Consider the following 21,863-nt stretch of genomic DNA (forward strand, 5'->3'; position numbering starts at 1 on the left):
CATAATGTTGTAATTTGGAAAGGCAAAGTGGTTTAAAAAAAAAAACTAAAACAAGGAGTTCCCTGGTGGCTCAGTGGGTTATGGATCCAGTGTTTTCACTGCTGTGGCATGGGTTCAATCCCTGGCCTAGGAATTTCCCATGCTGGGGTGCAGCCAAAAAAAAAAAAAAACCAAACCCCAAAACAAACAGCCTTTGGGTTTTCTCTCCTAGCTTTTTTGCTTGCAGTGTTATTAACCAGGCCTTCTGGTCTGAAGACAGTGTCACTGTCTCCATTTTTAGTTGTATGTGTATCCATTCTTGCTCTCTCAAACCAAAACATTTTTTGCCTCCATTTTTTTTCTGTGTACCTCAGATTTTTGTTTGCTTTTGAGCCTATTATAGTATTCCTTTTGAAATAGTGGCATCTGGGTTTTGACATAGATAGATTCTCATTCTTGAACACGAAAGAATCACAGAAGGACCTAACCATCAGCTAATGTAATATTGGGATGTTCATTCATAATCCTTTGAAAGACTGGAGATCCACATGGTTCTGTCATAGAGTAATGTCTCATTAAAGAAACAAATCTGCAGCAAAAGCAATTAGAAATAAATCCTTTTCTTCCATAATTTTCTCTTAAGGGACATTAAATGAGATCCAAACATTCCAGGGCTATCCTTACTAACCCTGCTTTTCTTTTCTAACTTATTTCTTCTAAACCTTCCTAGAAGTAAAACTTCCTACATTCCACTTGTCTTTTAAAACATTCCTTATTTATCCCTTATTTCAGGGATAAAATTGATTATGAAGGCATTTCCTTTTTCTCATGCTCTCTGAGGAGCAAGGAAGAAACTTCTCCGAACACGGAGGTCATCCCTCTGGTGGGGGAAAGAGTTGGCTATAAATACTCTCATGTGAATAATTCTTGGGTCATCATACATTACACATTAAAAGACAGCTCACTAACTCTATTTGATTGATTTCCTTTGGCCAGTGTCCAGGTGAGACAATTTCTTATGTAAATACAGGCCTATTCTCCTCATAATGACTTCTCAACTATATACCTGGAGATTCTCTATTCATCAATTTTATAAATTGTCCGGCTGTGATTTTAATAACATCTTGATTATTTTTTTTTTTTTTCGTGGAAAAGAAAAACGACAAATGAGGATGTGAGGGGAAAGAAGTTGCCCAGAGATTGCTGAAAGAGTGAATGTGTGGAGCAAGTGCCAGTTGCGACAATTTAGAGAAAAGGATGGGGCATGCGATGTGGTAAAAAGTAGAAAAAGGTTTGGTCACTGAATGGATAGTCTGAACAGAGGAGTCAAAAATAATGTAAGTATCTAGAGATGTGCATTAAAGGGAAGTCAGGTTTGAAAGTAAAATGAGGAATTAAGATGAACTCTTTCCATAATCCATAAATTCCTCTTCCTCTTTTTTTTTTTTTTTAAGTACATCAAATGAGAGGAGATACTTTTTTTTTTTCCCTCTTTGGTCATGTAATAGAGACAGGAATTCTTCTCCCTCTCTTATCTCGACCCTCCTCACATTCCAAGTAAGCATTTTGTTTGCAACCAGGAATGGTAGATCCCCTGATCAAACTCTTAAAGCCTGTGTAAGCTTTGCTTCTTGCTAGGTTATATGGAGATCAGTTGTCATCTATTCCCAAAGTGCACTAAATTAGTTAGCTGCACCAAGCAGGAGGAGGTGGACTTCATAATTCTTCTAAAAACGACTGGTAATGGAACTGTCTAGAAGAAAAATGCTCCCACCAGCTCCCCCTCCTCTAGAGCTCACTCCTATCACATCATCAACAGATAAGAGTTGTGCATAGCAGAATATATCTCTGGTGAAAAAAAAATCTCATCAGACAGAGATGCAATCAAAAGAAAATCATTGAATGGGGATTTCTCTATGAGATTACCTTAGGGAAAAACAAATGAATGGCTTACCTTGATATACAATGGCTCCCTGAGGTGATCAACAAGAAGGCAAGCTTTCTCCTCCCACACAGGATTCAGGTTCTTGTGTATTATTTTACTTCTAAAAACTTCTTTGCCTCCAATTTTAAACTTCACGTACGGATCACTTGTCCCTGTTAAGGAGATGCAGATTGATCCATGTTAATCAGGCCTTTTTATGGAAGCAAGAAAACAACTCATCTAAACATCAGAAAGGATTTAAAGGAAGACAATTTCAATAAAGCCTATCGCATGGGAAAATAAGGATTAAGTGCTTTTCCCTAGAATTTCCCTTAAATATTAAAGTGACAGTTACAATAAATATTATTACATGTAATATGTATGTTATATTATATCTTCAGATCTTAACACTGTAACCGTATCCTGCTATTTAAAGACTCTACTGCGTGGGACATATACAAATTTAATTCATGTTGTAAATGATAAGATATTAATTTGACATTTCATCTGGTCAAGTATAAAAAAAGATGACCCATGATCCCAGCTGATTTTACTAGTTTCCGAGTTAAATAAGCTGCTAAAAATTTATACTAGTCTGATGAGCTTAGGGAAAGTAAGTCTTAAACTGGGCTTCAATTTCATCCCTGGTCCCATATTCTCTGTTGTTCAGAAGTTTCAATCTTAGAATGTTGGGAAAGAATGGAAGTTTCAGAGGAAGGCATCGGGGGAAAGGGCCAAATGCTTCTTAAATAATCTGGATACTTATTTTATCCTTTACCACCTCCAAAGCCCTCTATGATGATAAAAGAAATCAGAGCTGTCAAATAAGTTGCTCCTGGTACACAGGGGGCAAGAAACAGAGTTAGGGTTCCAAATAAGGCTGTTTGACTCTAACACCTCTTTTTTTTTTTTTTTAACTACAACTGCCTTTTCACATGTTATACCACTTCTTATTTTTATGAATGAATGAGAGCAGTCTTGTTCGAATAAGTCTATGCTGTGGTTAAGGATTCCCAAGTGTGATAATCTTCATCCTCAGGAAATAATTTTTCAAAAATTTTTTATGTCTGCACCTATAGCATATGGAAGTATGGAAGTTCCCAGGCCAGGGACTGAATCTGAGCTGGAGCCGTGACCTATGCTACAATTGTGGCAATGCCGGATCCTCTAACCCAGTGCACCAGACTGGGGATCAAACCTGCACCTCCACCACAAACTGACCCATTGCAGTCTTACGCTTGACCCACTGTGCCACAGCAGGAAGTACCAGGAAATAATTCTTTATACAAGGCCTGACATCCTTATAATAAAATTTTGCTTAATTCTTTTTGTTTTGACCAACCTGAAACTATAGTTGATAATTACGGTCTACACACTTTTAAGAAAAATGTTAAGTTGCACTCTGAAAATTGTAAAGAGCCTTATAAATGTTAGGTATTACAGTTTTGATGCTGATAAACTCACCACGTGGACTCTTCCTCAAATCCACTCACCTCCATGACACACAAATATCTATACTAAATATCAGGATTGCTTATAGGAGTTGGCTTTTCTTTTTTTTTTTTTTTCTAATAATGACTTTTCCATTATAGCTGGTTCACCGTGTTCTGTCAATTTTCTACTGTATAGCAGAGGGCTTCATAGGCAAATTCTAACAAACATACAAAGAGGAATTTATACCCAATCTCCTTAAACTTTTCCAAAAAGTTGAAGAAGGAACACTCCCAAAGACATTGTATGATGCCACCATCACCCTATTACCAAAACCAGACAAAGGTACCACCAAAAAAAGAAAACTATAGGCCAATATCTCTGATGAATATAGACGCAAAAATCCTCAAGAAAATTTTAGCCAATTGAATCCAACAACATATAAAAAAGAGTTGGCTTTTCTTAATCAGCTGGCAACTCTCTCAAAACTCTCCACATTCCCCTAGTAAATATAAGACCTTGTTTCCATGTGCCTGGACTCTAGTCTAATAAAATAATGATCCCCAATTCCCTTTATAAAACTTCTATTTTGACAGCTTGATTTTATAAGACAAACTTTTAAAGACATTTACAAATCTAAATGAAGGCTATTATATGGCAACCTGTTGTAATGTATTTTTTAAGGGAGTCAAAGAAACCAAAATGTTTGATAGTTAAAATGGCCATTTTTAACACAGAGATTCCCAATTCAAGGCTGAGCAAGCACCCTGGGGACTGCAAAGTGTTATAACACACAATTTGAGAGATATTAACACCCATGTAGCTATCCAAATTTTATAAATCATGCCCTAGATTGAGAAGTTATTGTCTCTGATTTTAACAATCATCTATGCAACTACTACCAGCTGCTAAAATACAGTAAGTTCCGTAGGATCAGAGCTGCTGGTACAATCGTTTTTTAAACCTTTAGCACTTAGTACAACATCAGACATATCGCTGGTTCTCAATAAACATGGGGTGAATAACTGCATGACTTGATGTAGATGGTGGATCTCTCTTGCTGACTTTTGTCATTGCCACTTGGATACCTAGTAGACATCCCGATATTAACACTTGAACAGAGGCCTTGATCTTCTCTCTAACTAGGCCTGCTCTTGCCTCAGGCTTTGTCAGGTCAGTTAAGGGTTGGCTCCATTATTTGACATTTCCTCAACGGGACGCCTGGCTGCTTCTCCATACCTCCCTCTGCAGGATTTGCATCCAGGATACCACCAAGTCCAATGAATTCTCCTCCAAAATGCACGATGGATGTACTTTTTCTGTCTCCACCCCAGTTAAGCTACCATGATTTCTTTACTGTGCTACTGTAATAATAGCCTGCTAACTGGGCACTCCACATCCTCTGTGTCCTCCTCCATCATTTCTCTATACAGCAGCAGGGATGACCTTTTAAAAATGCGAATTTAATCCACACTTTTTTATTAATACATCTCAATACCTTTCAACAACACCTCTTTAAAAAATCTAAAATCTCTAACATGATATCCAGGACCTGTCAGTTCTCCAACTTCATTTTTGGTCCCTACTCTGTTGTAGCTATCCTGTTACTAGAAACTCTTTTCTGGAGTTCCCGTTGTATCTCAGCAGAAATGAATCTGATGAGCATCCATGAGGACGCAGGTTCAATCCCTGGCCTCGCTCAGTAGGTTGAGGATCTGGCATTGCCATGAGCTGTGGTGTAGGTCACAGATGCAGGTTGGATCTAGCGTTGCTGTGGCTGTGGTGTAGGCTGGCACCTCTAGCTCTGATTCAACCCCTAGCCTGGGAACCTCCATATGCCGCAGGTATGGCCCTAAAAGAAAGAAAGAAAGAAAAAATCACTTTTCTGCTTCTAGTCTCTGCATATTCCAGCTAGCCCCTCTGCTTAAAAAGCCCCTCCTTCCCATCCTCTCCCCCTTTAGCCTGGCTGATACTTACTATCTTCCAGGTCTTAGTTTAAATACAATTGGCTCAGGGATACCTTCTCCAACATCTGTTATATTCTCCTAGCATTTGCTCTTTGGCTTAGTAGCACTGATCTTTATGCTGCTTCTAGGTTAATTTGTATGTCTGCCTGTTTGCTGTATGAATTTTCCCATTGGCTATAACTCCTGTGAGGCAGAACTCTGCCTCAGCACATGGCACAGTGTCTGGGGCATAGCAGGCACCCAGTAAGGATGTGTTCAGTGGAGGAGTAAATGAGTGACTGCCGAGTTTACAGGGTACAGAATACTATTAAATACATCTTTGTAGTGCCTCTGTGAAGTTGGTAAAAGCATATATTATTAACACTATATTTCAAGAGAGAAACAGTCTGAAATTCAGCGTAACTTGCACCAGATCACCTAAGAAGCTAATAAGCAACAGGATGAAAAGGCAAATCTAGACTCTAGACACCAAGTCCAGTGTTCTACCTACTCAGCTTTTTAGGAAACCGGGACCTCTATATTTTCCTTCTTTAACTCTAAACCACCATCATAGAATTATTATGTAAAGATGTTGAATAATCATTTAGATACTATAAATACTAATATTGACAGTTATTCTGGTGTATAAAACTCTCACACTTGCTATTTGCTTTAATCACCCTAAGGTCTCTGTGAGGCTAACTACTATCTCTATTTCACAGGTGAGACAACCCAGCAAGGTTCTGTGGCAGCTCCAGGACAGACTAGAACTCAAATCTGGAACCCCATGCAGTTAGCACTTTTTCTGACACATCATCACAAACCCTTCACCCACTTAAAGGTATAACCATCTTTTACCTCTTTGGTCCAAAAAAGGAATGATAACCTTTAACAGGAAAAATGATTTCAAGACACTTGGCCTTGTGTTTTTGATATTAATATCTCACACTATTGAATTTAGCTACTGTGTGAACCACTGATATAACCTATGAGTTAGCACAGAAACCTACACACTAATCCTTTTTTTTTTTTTTTTTTTTTTAATACAGCTGCTGTACCTATGGCATGTGGAAGTTCCCCAGGTAGGGGCTGAACGGGAGCTGCAGCTGCCGGCCACACCAGTGCAGGATCCAAGCCGCATCTGCGAACTATACTACAGTTTGCGGCAATGCAGGATCCTTAACCCACTAAGCGGGGCTAGGGATCCTCACGGAGACAACGTCAGGTTCTTAACCTGCTCAGCGACAACAGGAACTCCATTCTCACTACATCTTTTTTGAGAAGCAATCTGTTTCTTGCTCCTTACCAGAAACATCTTCCTTAACCACTATGTTAACTGTCCAAATCCCCTTAGAGTTAGGTACAAGCAGTTTCTAGCATCCTGCTGGGTGACATACTAGGTCTTGATGGCAGAACTTCAATTACAAAAGAGAATCTACATCCAGAAGGTTACATTTACTGAACACTTACTATGCCAGATATAACATATTGCCTAACAAGCCTATGAGTTCAAGTGTTATCAAGGTGACAGTTGAGGAAAGTACTGCACAGACCAGGTATATAAATTCTAGTGGCCTGAAGAAATAACAATCTAGATAATAAGAGTTGTTCTAAGGGTTAAATTAAGGGTTAGGGACAGATTTTTGAGTCTTTGACAGGCACTGAGACCTCAGGGATTGGTATGAGAAAGAGAGAGAAGCTCTTTTTCAAGAGACTCTGAAAACACATTATGATGGTAACGAATTTTAGAAATGTGTAGCTTTAGCTACAGGGTAACCTCGATTGGAGATGGTAAATATGTTAGCAAATTTCATAGTCAGAACTACAGGAAAACCAGTTTCTGATGCATAGTCACAGGGAGTCACTATGCTGCATGTTGGCTCCACTGGATAAAACCTGTTACATTTCTCTCTTTCTAACCATCATTCAGAGGCTTCTATGTGTTATTATTAAAATTTAATAAATTTTTAGTAGTCAAGCTTCTTTAAGGAATTTCTTCTTGTTTACTTGTTACTATAACTTAGAGAACCTTTAGGGACTTAGAGTCCTTAGTTTAAAGACCTTCAGTTCATGGTTCCAACATGGAAAACTGGAGACATTATTTCTCTAAATTAGTTTCAGGAAAAGAGTTGTATCTAATACTGAGAGATAATCACTTTATTACCTGGTAATATTAATTGGTATTATTAGTTTTTTAAAAAGGAACTTTATGGTCAAGCATATTTGGAAAATGCTAGTTTCAAACAAAATTAAATATATTACATCTACAACTTTTAAATAAGAGAACGTGTACTTTGACTCCACAAGGGGATATGACAGGTGATCTTTACCAGGGTTCTTTGACCATAGAGCCTATATCTCTTGAGTGTATCTTTCAGGACTAATAGTCCCTGAGTTCTTTTTGGGAAATTCTACCTTATGTTTCACAGGTGAGGAATTTTCACTTGTTTTGAAAGTTCTCTTATTGTAATACACTTTTTAGTGAAATCAAGTCATTTTATTATAATAAAACTCCTGGTAAGTCCAAGCCACTGACTTGTGGATAACCTTTAACAAATATGCAAAAGAGAGAGAGAGTGATTTAGTTTGTTGGTTCAAAAAATTCAAAAATTAAATTCAAGGGCCAGTGCTGTTTTGTTGCAATATTGCATTACACCACAAGATGGCACCAACACTTACCAAATTATGGCAAGGCGGGCAGTTCTGCTCTTCAAAATTTAGGCGCTGCTATTTGCACACTTTGCAGTTCTTAGGCATTTGCTAGCAGCTTGTGCTTTCTTGTTATTAGCTGGACTGTGACCCTCAATACAATATTTTTATGGTGATAATAAAATGGAAACAGGGCAAATAAATATAGAAGAAGAAACCAGAAAGTGTTAGCTCTAAAATAAAACTCATGTTTTATTATTATTAATTTAATATTCAAGAACAAGCTTTCATACATTTATTTTATCAAATAGCATTAACTTAAGAATTTATTTTAGAACATTATTGTTTTATCTCATAAATTCTATGCTTTAAAAATTCTGGAGTATTTTAGACTCAGGAAATTTCAATTGTTTATTTCTGAACCTTAGGATCATACTGTTTAAAAAAGAGGAAATAGATGGTTTGTACAAAGTTTCCTCACATATTAGAGAAAAATATGGCCCCAATGCCAAGGTTGTTTTTTTTTTTCCGGAGTCAAGACATCTATGAATATTTCAATATTTTGTATGATTATTTAGCCTTTAATGTAATTTAAGCCCAACATAAAACTAAATTTTACCTGAATGGGTCCCCTTTTGGGCAGCAATAAACACAGCATACACAAGATGGCAGCCTTTCTTTCCTTAAATTACTATTAAAGCTACTTAAAATGTAAATAGTCACCTAATAACAAGAATCTGTTTTTCATTTTCAGAATATATGAGCCTCCTGATTAAAAAGCTGATTTCTGTCTTATCCCAAAACTAGTATGTAATGAAACAGAAACAGCTATTCCTGTTTCAGGGGCCTATAATTATTCAATCATGCTAACTCCAAATCAAAAACAATGCCAAATTGAAACTCAGTCTTTGTATTATAAGAAAGAGAAAGAGGAGAAAGAGGAAGATAAAAAGAAGGAAGACAAAGAGAACAAAAGAAACAATGAAAGAAAAAAGAGAAGTGAATATAAATATTAAGTGTGAACAGTAAAAAAGAATTCAAATTTAGGGTGGATCTTCCTGAAAGTATCAAATCTTTCTACAAATATTTAAAGATAGCTACTTTTGTCGACCAAATACAATAGAGAAAATATCTGTTCCTTGATAAGGTCCTTTACACATGAAAGAGGCCTATAAAAGTGGTCAAGTGCAAAGCACACTCAGAGCAATAGCTCATATCTTTACGTGCATTTATTTTCACCAATGATTTAAAAATCTTCAAAACAGGTACCTTATTTATATGTATTAAAATTTTTCCTTAAGCTCTCTCATTCCTTCCTTGTTTTTGAGATTTGTTATGTCTCACAGCAGAAATATTACATGGGGCTAAATAAAAAAATATATTAAAATTCAAATGCCAAAAGTTTATAATCACATATGGTTTAATGTTATAAAAGTAAACTAGCATTTTTTTCCATAATGAGGATTATGAATATTCCAGTGATTTTTAAATTGCTGGTTAATGAAATTACCATGATATAGCACACAGATGAATGAAAACTAACACTGACAAGACAGAGTGTAGGACTAGTAAGTAAATTTCTTTTTTTGAGGGGTAGAGGGCACTTCCACACATAATGTAGAGAAGGTGTAAATGAGAGGAACTGACTGTTGATTTTATGAGTACTTTTTTGGCTTTTCTCTTGTAAATGCAGAGTTCTGGATATGTAAGAATAAAAAGAATCACATTCTCTGTGAGATAAATACAGCTCACACAAGTTTCCCTTCACATGTGGCTTAATTTACAGGTGCAATTTTCTGGTAACTTCTGGAAGTTTAGGTAAACCAAAATATAGAAGGGAGATGGTTACTTACATTTTTTCACACTGATTTAGGCCAATACCGCTTTAATTTTGAATATTAATTGTATATTAATCTGTGGCATCAGAGTAACCCTGATGGGGATGATTGTTCTGGATGTCATCTGTCATTCTTTCCAAAGGGCCCTGCTCCCCCGACCCCCCAGGAACCCCCGTCTGTGACTAGCAATCAATGCATGGACTGCAGAGGTACTACTTATATGCCTCATCATTTAAATATGTTTTTTACCTAAAAAGAAACAGTTGTCTCTGGAATTCATCTAGAATATGTGACTATATTTTTATAGTTATCCTAACCCAACAAAATCAAATATACATTTTTAGAAAACATTTTAAGTACAATTTTCCTATTAAAAAAAAACCAGAATATTAGAAAATTTTACTCTAAATATCTATACTCTCAATCCTTTTTCTGCTGGCTATCTTAATACTTTTCTGAGTCTGTTGCCTTGAGGGTCACCAGTGATTTTTTTTTTTTTTTTGGCTTTTTAGGGCCAAACTTGGGGCATAGGCAAGTTCCCTGGCTAGGGTTTGATCAGAGCTACAGCCGCTGGCCTACACCACAGCTCATGGCAACACAGGATCCTTAACCCATTGAACAAGGCTATGGACCTAACCACATCCTCATGGATACTAGTTGGGTTTGTACCCGACTGAGCAACAATGGGAACTCCCACCAGTAACTTTTAATCACTGGTTTCAGTAGCCTTTTTTTAGACTACAGCCCCTTCCTTCCATCTGTAGGTCACATTGAGGGCTGTTAACTCCACTGACTGAAATTTTCTTTCTGGATTCTGTGACACTGCTGACAGTAGTCCTGGGGTGGAAAGAATATCAACCAGAGTCAACTGTGCCTCTTATAGGCCATGCGGTCTTAGAAAAGTCATTGAACTGCTCTTATCTATAAATTTTTAACCTTTAAAATGAAGGGACTTCTCAAATTTCTCTAAGGAGAGTCAAGGATGTCTGAAAAGATTCACTTCATGCCCTTGACAGAGAATGAATGAGCCATTCCACGCAAATGCATTTTTCAAGAAACTAAAAAAATTACTGCATTAAACACCAACACCAGTTATATTGATAAGTTTGAAGGAAATACTTCTAAATTTATTACATCGTCTTCTTTTGGTGTAAATAATGAATACAATTTTTTAAAATGGGGCACAACATCATTTGCTGATTATGTGTAGCTAGGAAATTGTCATCAAGGTCCTAGAAAAACAAAGTTAAATTTGTAGAAAACGAGCCGAACTTGAGTAGCAATATTTCAATTTCTGAAACTCCCAATGGAATGCTGCTCAAAGTCAGAACATACTCCTTTTGTCACAGAAAGTTTCCCCCATGGATATTTCTATAATCTGTTTGTTCTTATTTTGCTTCATTTCTTTCAATTTAGAGTTGTTATAAACTCAACAACTGTATTATTTCTGTTGCTATATATGCCAGGGAACCAAATGTGGCAAACAGCAGATTAAAAGTAATTTGAGGTGAAAGGAGCCTGATTTGCCAAATCACTGTGTGGAGGAGAGCTATCTGCCAACCAGAAGCACATGCCTTAGACTATTATATGGGTTAGAAATAAACTTCTATTACATTTGAGCCATTAAATAATTTGGGGTGTATCTGCAATAGCAGTTCAGTCTGTCCTAACTGATAAAGATTCCTAAATCTTTTGAATTCTCATGAAAACTCCACATGCAACCACTGTTCAGCTACCTCATCTGATAAGTGTTCTGAAGCTCCCTGATTCTAATTCTTAAACTATTTCTTGAAAGCATCTCAGCCACCACTGCCTCGTCATTCCTTATGGAGAGTATTCTAAGAGACTTCTGCTTGGTCTTCCTGCTTCCTTTCAAATCTATCCTCCAAATGCTGCCAGAGTTCTCTCTGTCAAATATAAATCAGTCCACCTGATTCTTCCTGGACTACATTTCACTCTGCCTTCTGCACTGCTGTAGGTAACCCAGGCCCCAGACCTCCAGCCAAGGGTCAGTATTCAAAACCTTTCCTGGTCCAGGAGATTTTGTACACATCTTTGTGTATTTTTATTATCTTTTACTACAGAGAGCTTCTGATCCTAGTTTGGCTTCCATGGCAGATTGAACCCCTACATCCGTTTCCTCTTTTCCTTTCGGTAATAGCATCTCTGTGAGTTTAGCAAGACTGTGATTATTCTGCTAGAGAAGTTCTTACTCTACAAGCAAGGGGTATGGTCATGAGGTCAACTTCATGCTGGTAATGTGAGCAGAAGTGACATATGCAACTTCTGGACCTTTTCACTTTTTTTTTTTTTGATAAGTGGGCTGATAAGCATATTTGCTTCCTGTAGTGTTTTTTTTTTAATTTAAACCATTTTTAATTGAAGTAGAGTTAACTTACAATGCTGTATTAGTTTCAGGTATACAGTAAAGGGATTCAGTTATATATACATATGTATATAGTCTTTTTCAGATTCTTTTCTATTATAGGTTATTATAAGATATTGAATATAGTTCCCTGTCCCATATGGTAGATCACTCTTGTTTACCTATTTATATACAGCAGTGTGTATATGTTAATCCCAAACTGCTAACTTATCTCCTCTCCACCCCTGCTATCCCTTTTGGTAGCCAGAATTTTGTTTTCTATGTCTGTGAGTCTATTTGTGCTGTAAACAAGTTCATTTGAATCTTTTTGTAGAGTCCATATATAAGCAGTATCATATGATATTTGTCTTTCTCTGTTTTATTTTCTCTATTTGACTTACTAAGATAATCTCTAGGTCCATCCATGTTGCTGCAAATGGCATTATTTTATTCCTTCTTACAGGTGAATAATTTTCCATTCCATGCATCACATCTTCCTTGTTGATTCCTCTATCAATGGACATTTAGGTTTCTTCCATGTCTTAGCTATTGTACACAGTGCTACTATGAACACTAGGATGCATATATCTTTTTGAATTAGAGTTTGGTCCAGATATATGACCAGGAGTGGGATTGCTAGATCATATGGTAACTTTATTTTTAGTTTTTTAAGGAACTCCCATATTATTCTGCATAGCAGCTCCAACAGTTTATAGTCAATTTACATTCCCACCAACAAGTGTAGCTGGGCTCCCTTTTCTCTCTATAGCAGTTATTATTTGTAGACTTTTTTGATGACCAGTATGAGGTGATAACCTTACTGCTGTTTTAATTTGTACTTCTGTAATAATTAGCAATGCTGAGCAAATTTTCATGTACCTATTGGCCATCTGTGTATCTTCTTTGGGAAAATGTCTATTTAGGTCTTTTCTGCTCACTTTTTGATTGGGTTGTATTCTTTTTCGACATTAAGTTGTGTGAGCTGTTTATATATTTTAGAAATTAATCCCTTTTCAATAGCCTTGTTTGCAAATATTTTCTCCCATCCATAGATTATCTTTTCATCTTGTTTATAGTTTCCTTTGCCATGTAAAAGCCTCTAAATTTAATTAGGTCCCATTTGTTGTTGGGTTTTTTTTGGCCACATCCACACCAAGGGGAAGTTCCCAGGCCAGGAATTGAACCAGCACCACAGCAGCAACCTAAGCCACTGTGGTGCAATGCAAGATTCTTAACTTGCTGTGACACAAGAGAACTCCAGGTCTCATTTGTTTATTTTTGCTATTTCCATTACTCTGAGACAGATTCAAAAAGATAGTGCCACAATTTATGTCAAAGAATGTTCTGTTTTTCTCTAGGAGTTTCAGAGTGAATTTTCAGTTTATTTTTGTGTGTGGTATTACAGAATGTTCTATTTTAATTTTGTATATGTAGCCGTCTAGTTTTTCCAGCAGCAATTATTGAAGACACTGTCTTTTTTTCCATTGCACATTCTTGCCTCCTCTGTCATTGATTAGTTGGGTTTATCTCTAGACATTCTATCCTGTTCCATTGATTCATATTTCTGTTTTTGTGTCAATATCTGCTTTTTTGATTACTGTAGCTTTGTGGTATAGTCTGAAGTCATGGAGCCTGATTCCTACAGCTCTTTTTTTCTTTCTTAAGATTGCTTTTGCTATTCCAGGTTTTTTGTTTCCATACAAAACCTAAAATTTTTTTTGTTCTAGTTCTGTGAAAAATGTCATTGATAATTTGATAGGGATTGTACTGATTCTGCAGATTGCATTAAGCAGTACAGTCATTTTGACAATACTGATTCTTCCAGTCCAAGAACACTGTATATCTTTCTGTTTGTGTCATTTTTGATTTCTGAACAGCAGCTTATAGTTTCAGAGTATAGGTCTTTTGCTTTCTTAGGTAGGCTTACTCCTAGGTACTTTATATTTTTTGATGCTATGGTAAATGGGATTGCTTCCTTATTTTTCTTGTCAGTCTTTCATTGCTAGTGTACAGCAATGCAACAGATTTCTATATATTAATTTTTGTATCATTCAACTTTACAGGCTTTATTGATTAGCTCAAGTGGCTTTCTGATAACATCTTTAGGATTTTCTATGTATAGTATGATATCTGAAAACAATATGAGTTTTATTCTTCCTTTCCAATTTGGATTCATTTTCTTTTTCTTCTATGATTACCATGGCTCGGACTTCCAGAATTCTCTTGAATAAAAATGGCAACAGGAGTTCCCTTTGTGGCTCAGTGGTTAATGAACCCAACTAGGATCCATGAGGATGCAGGTTTGATGCCTGGCCTTGCTGAGTGGGCTAAGGATCTGGCGTTGCCATGAGCTGTGGTGTAGGTCACAGACGTGGCTTGGATTGGCATTGTTCCGGCTGTGGTGTAGGCCGGCAGCTACAGCTCTGATTCAACCCCTAGCCTGGGAACCTCCATATGCAGTGGGTGCAGCCATAAAATAGCAAAAAATAAATAAATAAAAAAGTTAAAAATGATTTTTTTAAAATCATAAATGGGTATTGGGTTGTGTCAAAAGCTTTTTCTGGATAACCCACAGAATGGGAGAAAATCTTTGCAAGTGATTCAACTGACAAAGGATTAATCTCCAAAATTTATAAACACCTTCTGCAGCTCCATACCAAAAAAACCCAAAAAACCCCATCAAAAAATGGGCAGAAGATCTAAACAGACAATTCTCCAAAGAAGACATACAGATGGCGAAAAAACACATGAAAAGATGTTCAACATCACTCATTATCAGAGAAATGCAAATCAAAACCACTCTGAGGTACACCTAACACCAGCCAGAATGGCCATCATCAAAAAGTCTACAAACAATAAGTGCTGGAGAGGATGTGGAGAAAAAGGAACCCTAGGACACTGTTGGTGGGATTGGAAATTGGTGCAACCACTGTGGAGATTCCTCAAAAAACTAAAAATAGAACTACCATTCAGTCCAGCAATCCTACTCCTGGGCATCTATCCAGAGAAAACCATCACTCTCAAAGACATATTTACTCTGATGTTCATTGCAGCACTATTTGCAATAGCCAAGACATGGAAACAATCTAAATGTCCATGGACAGAGGAGTGGGTCAAGAAGATATGGTACATATACACAATGGAATATTACTCAGCCATTAAAATGAATGAATGAAATACCAGCATTTTTAGCAACATGGATGATCCTAGAAATTATCATACTAAGTGAAGTCAGCCATACAATGAGACACCAACAACAAATGCTTTCACTGACATGTGGAATTTGAAAAAAGGGCAGACTGAACTTCTTTGCAGAACAGATGCTGACTCATAGGCATTGAAAACTTATGGTCTCTGGAGGAGACAGTTTGGGGGGTGGGGGGATGTGCTGGGCTATGGGATGGAAATCCTGTAAAATTGGATTGTTATGATCATTATATAATACAGATGTGAGAAATTCATTTGACTAATAAAGAAATAAAAACAAAATAAAAAAAGCTTTTTCTGCATCTATTTAGATGATCATATCATTTTTATTCTTCAATTTGTTAATGTGATGTATCACACTGATTGATTGGTAGATAGTAAAAAAAAAATCCCTGCATCCCTGGGATAAATCCCAATTGATCATGGTGTGTACTCCTTTTAGTGTATTACTGGATTTGTTTTGCTAGTATTTTGTTAAGGATTTTTGTGTCCATGTTCATCAGTGATATAGGCCTATAATTTTCTTTGTGTGTGTGTGTGTGTGTGTGTGTGTGTGTGATATCTTGGTTTAGTTTTAGTACCAAAGTGATGATGGCCTCATAGAGTATGTTTGGAAGTGTTCTCTTTCTCTGCAATTTTTTGGAATAGTTTCAGAAGGATAGATGTTAACTCTTCTTTAAATGTTTGGTAGAATTCACAGGTGAAGCCTGGATTTTTGTTTGTTGGGAGTATCTCAATCACAGATTCAGTCACAGAAATACTTGTAGTTGGTCTTTTCAGATTTTCTATTTCTTCTTGGTTCAATGTTGGGAGACTGTACCTTTCTAAGAGTTTGTTCATTTCTTCTAGGTTGTCCATTTTATTGGCATATAGTTGCTTGTAGTAGTCTCTTGTGATTCTTTGTATTTTTGTGGTATTGGTTTTAAGTTCTCCTTTTTCATTTCTGATTGTATTGAATTGGGCCCTCTTTTCCTGATGAGTTTGGCTAAAGGTTTATCAATTTTGCATATCTTTTCAAAGACGCAGATTTTAGTTTCATTGATCTTTTCTATTGTTTTCTTTGTCTCTATTTCATTTATTTCTGCTCTGATCTTTATGACTTCTTTCCTTCTACTAACTTTGGGCTTTGTTTGTTCTTTTTTCTCTAGTTATTTTCACTATAAGGTTAGGTTGTGTATTTGAGATTTTTCTTGTTTCCTTGGGTAAACATGTATTGCAATAACTTCCCTCTTAGAACTGCTTTTGTTATGTCTTGGGTTTTGGATCATTGTGATTTTGTTTTTATTTGTCTCTAGATACTTTTTGATTTCCTCTAAGATTTCTTCAATGATCCTTGGTTGTTTAGTACCATATTGCTTAGTCTCATGATATGATTTCAATTTTCTTAAGTTTACTGAGGCTTGCTTTTCAGCCCAGCGTGTGGTCTATGTTGGAGAATGTTCCATGTGCACTTGAAAAAATTTGTACCCTGATGCTTTTAGATGGAATTCTAATATAAATATCAATTAAGTCCATCTGGTCTAATGTGTAGTTTGATTTTCTGTATGGATGATCTGTTTATTGATGTAAGTAGGGTATTCAAGTTCCCACTATTATCATGTTACTATCATTTCTCTTTTTATGTCTGTTAACATTTGCCTTATGTATTGAGCTGCTCTTGTGCTAGTTCGTATATGTTTATAATTGTTATATCTTCTTCTTGAGTTGACATTTTGATCATTATATGTTTTGTGACAATCTTTATTTTAAAGTCTATTTTGTCTGATATAAGTATTGCTACCCTGGCTTTCTTTTTCATTTGCTTTTGTGTACCTCCAGATCTTTTCGTAAAAGTGGGGCAACAGCTTTGGATCAGAGAAGCCAAGTGTTGATGAGGGAAGAGCCACTTCATCATCCTGAAATCTCTTATTTCTGGGATTAATATGGGAGAAAAAAATGTATTTTTGTAAGCCACTGTATTCATGAGTCTCTTGTTACTAGAAGCTTAGCTTGTACCCTAACACAACTTTCCAAATAGACTCTCCTTCTAGAAAGTGTTTCTTATTGAAATGATTTGACTTTTTACAGTCAGTCAATCTTGGATGAGTTCCATTTAATTCAGTTTCACAAGACTAGTTGGTAGGAACCAGCTTTTTCCACAACCTGGACATTCCTGAGCACTGGGGTTTCTTATTTAAAAACTTGGAAGATAATAGCTAGTAAAGAAAAAGAAAATGTGTTGTTGTGGGAGGAAACTAACCTTCTTGAAGACTTACTATATATCTGGGACTTTTAATATAATATTTCATTTTGTTACAACTATTGCCTAGTGAGGTAAGTTAAACCAGCACAGCAGAGGCATCCAGTAAATGTTTGTTCAATCAATGAGTAAATTAATATCTTTAGTACTTTATAGATGAGTAAACTGCTCAGAGAGACTAGGCTGCTTGCCTTAGTCATAAGGCTAGTAAATGTCAGCTCTAGAATTCATCACAAGACCTATTCAATTCTAGAGTCCAAGTTTACTACACCATGATGCCTAATCAATCAACTGAACTGTTCCACCTATCTCAAAACTATCATTTTTGAACTCATCCTTCCCATAAGGTAACCTCATCAGAGACTGGATTCTGTACTAGGAAGCCAGGGTCTCACTGAACTTGGCAATTATTAATTCTGAACTACTGTCACATCATAATGGCAGTTAGAAAAGCATATGAGTGAATTTGATTGTGGAGATGATTTAGTGTCTTTTTATCTCCATCAGACAGAAATCTCATGAGGGAAGAGACTACCACATGAGATTACCAGAATCTACCACAACGCAGGTACTCAACTGAACAATAAATATTTGTTGACTCTATGAATAACATACATTACTATTAATATGTTCGCTAAGCTGTGCACTTATCCAGATGCCTAAAATTGGGGTTCTGTGCAAAAGAATGAAATTGTTCAATGGTGCTCCATAGGAAAATCCAATTAAAGAGTATAAAATTATGTAATATATTTTTAAAGGGGATGAAGGCTTAGGATCACTCTATCCATAACAGAGGTGGTTTGGTGCAGTATAGGGTGATGGTTAGATCCCAACCTCTAAGTTAGCCCTGGTTCTAATCTCAGCTCCAGCACTTAATAGTTTTGTTCCTGGCACAAACATTCAATAACTATTAGTAATTATTTTTACTCTTAACCTTATTCAACATGAAGACAATATAATACATCACAATTTGAAACTTGAATCAATATAATTAAATTGATTATAAAGAACTACAGTTCATCAAAATGGGTATCAAATCTCTGATTTCCCATGTTGAATAATTCATTTCAGTTGAAATAAGTTACTATTTATCTACTTTGCTTAATAATTTAAGAATACATGAGTATATAGTAGAAAAGTAATACTTTTCTTTTTTTTCTTTTTGGCTGCACATATGGCATGTAGAAGTTCCCAGGCCAGGGATCAAACTTGTGCCACAGCAACAACAATGTCAGATCTTTAACCTGCTGAACCACAAGAGAACTCCCTAATGCTATTTTTCAAGAGACTTCTCCCTCCCAGTTATGTAGAGATGGCAATTCTATTAGATTTGTTAAATCAGGGAAAATAGCCTATAAATAATAATAAACATTACACAAATAAGCCTGTGCCTAAGGAAGGATCATTAAATATGACATTAAAATGACTGGAGCCCAAATAACACATCCACTAAAAAAAGGTTATCACTACTCTGAAAACAAAACAAACTCCTCTTCATCAATCAAAAATGTAAGTAATAACAATGAAAATAGTTTTATGACTCCTATTGGTTGATTACTATCATTAACTCAACCAACTTCAAGACAATTATATTACATTATGATTAAAATGCATCACAAAAGCATGGTACTTGAATAATCCATTCCTTAGCATAGCCACATATTCAATTTGAGAAAAAAGAAAAGTTAATGGTCTCCTCTTTGTCTCCCCTCTCTAGTCTTTTCTGTTCCAACTCTTTCTCCAGAATCTTATGCCCAGATATTTTTTGACATAAAAATCTGATGTTATTCCCTTGCTTTAAATTCTTCATTGCTCTCTCAGTGATTTCAGAATAAAGTTCAAACTCCATAGCATGCCATACAGATACTTTTTTGCTAATTTGCCCAGACCTGTATTTCAGTAGATCTCTAATCTAAGAACATCTCGTACCACCTCAACCTCACGGCTTCTCTCTAATGTCTATGCCCCTTTTCATCCACTTCCCTTTCCCTTGAAGAACCTTTTCTTTCTCTTTCTTTTTTTTGGGGGGGCCCCACCCATAGCATATGGAAATTCTCAGGCCAGGGTTCAGATCAGAACTGTAGCTGTCGGCCTACACCACAGTCACAGCAACATGGGATCCAAGCCACATCTGCGACTACATCACAGGTCACGGCAATGCTGGATCCTCAACCCACTGAGTGAGGCCAGGGATTGAACCTACATCCTCATAGATCCTAGTCAGGTTCGTTACCACTAAGCCACAACAGGAACTCCCTGAAGGACGGATATTATTATGCCCTTCATACATGTTCCCTAACATTCTCTGCAAAATAGTCCTTGTCACATTGAAGTCTTGTTTAAATTCTGGTCCTTGGTGTCTGATACAATCCCTGGGTTATTATGTGTGATTAAGAAATGTTGGCTGACTGAAAACACTCCTGTACAACTGAATGAATGAATGTCTGTATAATCTCAAAATAGTAACAGAAACTAATAAGGTAATTAGGTAATAAAGAGTGTAATTATGGTTTACACTCTTTATTTCCCACTGTTGCTCTTTCATTTTTATTCATTGTGATTTTAAGAATTTCATGAGTTTTATTTTCAAATATTGAATCTGAAATATGTAAAGCTTACTATCACAAAAGCAGTGTGTTATCATTTCAGCAACAGTAAACATTTTGCAATCATCACTTTCCCAAACTATGGTAATTGTCATATATTGCAGTTCCTCAAAATAATCACTCTTTACTAGTTTTATGAAGTACTTTTAGACAATCTCATTTTAGTAGCAATTAGCTTAGAGTGTTATTTGATTGATTGATTGATTGGGATTTATTCAGAACAATCAACTAGAAACCATACCAGAATAAAGGTGAATGAATATGCTTGTGACATATCTCTTCTAATATTTTAGGTCATATGTCCAATAAATATATATATACTAAACATTTAGTAAAAATTGTCATATTTTTATGCAAAATGTTTTTAAGGGAAGTTTTTTTATGTGTACAGAGAAATTGCAACTGAAACTGCTACCCTTCACTGATATCTGTGTTTTTCACTCCTTCACAGGCAAGCAGCTAAACTACATTTTGGGTCCTTTTATTTAAGTGAGGCCACTGAGTGAGGACTGGGTTCTGGCCAACAGACTGTGAGCAGAATCGTAGGCCACTCGCAAGCTTGCTCAGCCCGTGACATATTCCCACAAGCAATCTCCTATCTTCTTCCCCAACATTGAGAACCTGGATGAGGATTGAGCCACACAAGAGAAAGAGTCTGGTGTTTCTGAGTGGAACAGAAGCCCTCCCACCACCTACAGTAAGCAATGGAGTGATAAGGAAATACATTTTGATTTTGTTAAACCACCGAGATTTGGGTGTTTATCTTTTACACCTCCTACTATTATTTACCTTAAATGACACAAAAATAGATTCCAAGAATAAGTCCTGCCATGAACAAAAGAATCCCTAAAATATGTCACATTGACTTAGTGGTTGGGCGATGGGCAGCAAGGAAGGTTGGAGAGTCTTGTTAGGCCACGGCGAACATTTGGTAAAATTGTTTCTGTGGTAACTCGGAAGGCAGACTGCCTGCCATTGAACTTGAGGTAGAGTATCTGGTTGGAAAAAGCCAGAATGAAGGTGCGTATTTTCTAAAATTGGTTGTTTTTAGTAAGTAATCATAAGAAAGAGACGAGTTCATAATAAAATAGGTTGATTTACAAGGAGAAAAAGGAATAAAGAGAAGAGTTCAAAAAGCTATTTTTAGAGCCCAAATAGAACATAACAACTGAAAAAGATTTTGAACAATAAAGGCTCATTAAATCAGTCTAGAAGCAAAGGTCAGATTGACCTTCCCACCTAAGCATGATGACCTTCTGGTAGCTGCCATTATGTTGAAAGGGAAGAACGTAAGAATAAACTATGTTTCAGGAGAAAGAACACTGGATATGGTTGTTGGCATATGGAAAGCTACTTTTTTTTTTGGTCTTTTTCTAGGGCCACACCCGCAGCATATGGAGGTTCCCAGGCTAGGGGTCTAATCAGAGCTGTAGCCTCTGGCCTACGCCAGAGCCAAAGCAACGCGGGATCCGAGCCACGTCTGCGATCTATACCACAATTCATGGCAACACCAGATCCTTAACCCACTGAGTGAGGCCAGGGATCAAACCCACAACCTCATGGTTCCTAGTCGGAATCTTTAACCACTGAGCCTACTTCACCTTTTGAGAAATAACTTAGCTGGTTGAGATCCCTGATTTTACATCAGCAGGAAGCAGTATATGAAAGCTGTGCAATTC

The 21,863-nt window shown here is 36.5% G+C and overlaps 1 protein-coding gene across 8 annotated transcripts in view; it reads right to left on the bottom strand.

Annotated features, from left to right (window-relative positions):
- The window catches only part of MCTP1 (multiple C2 and transmembrane domain containing 1), a 539,003-nt gene that overhangs the window by 255,955 nt on the left and 261,185 nt on the right, over positions 1 to 21,863 (bottom strand). For all 8 annotated transcript variants that reach the window (XR_007134536.1, XM_047778307.1, XM_047778303.1 and 5 more), the window contains exon 3: positions 1,934 to 2,076. Coding sequence is in view for 7 of the 8 variants with exons in the window: in XM_047778307.1 (XP_047634263.1) it covers positions 1,934 to 2,076 (143 nt within the window). In the remaining variant the exon portion in view is untranslated. The remainder of the gene's footprint in view (positions 1 to 1,933; positions 2,077 to 21,863) is intronic.

This window comes from Phacochoerus africanus, chromosome 4, assembly GCF_016906955.1.
Source record: "Phacochoerus africanus isolate WHEZ1 chromosome 4, ROS_Pafr_v1, whole genome shotgun sequence".
NCBI lineage: Eukaryota > Metazoa > Chordata > Mammalia > Artiodactyla > Suidae > Phacochoerus > Phacochoerus africanus.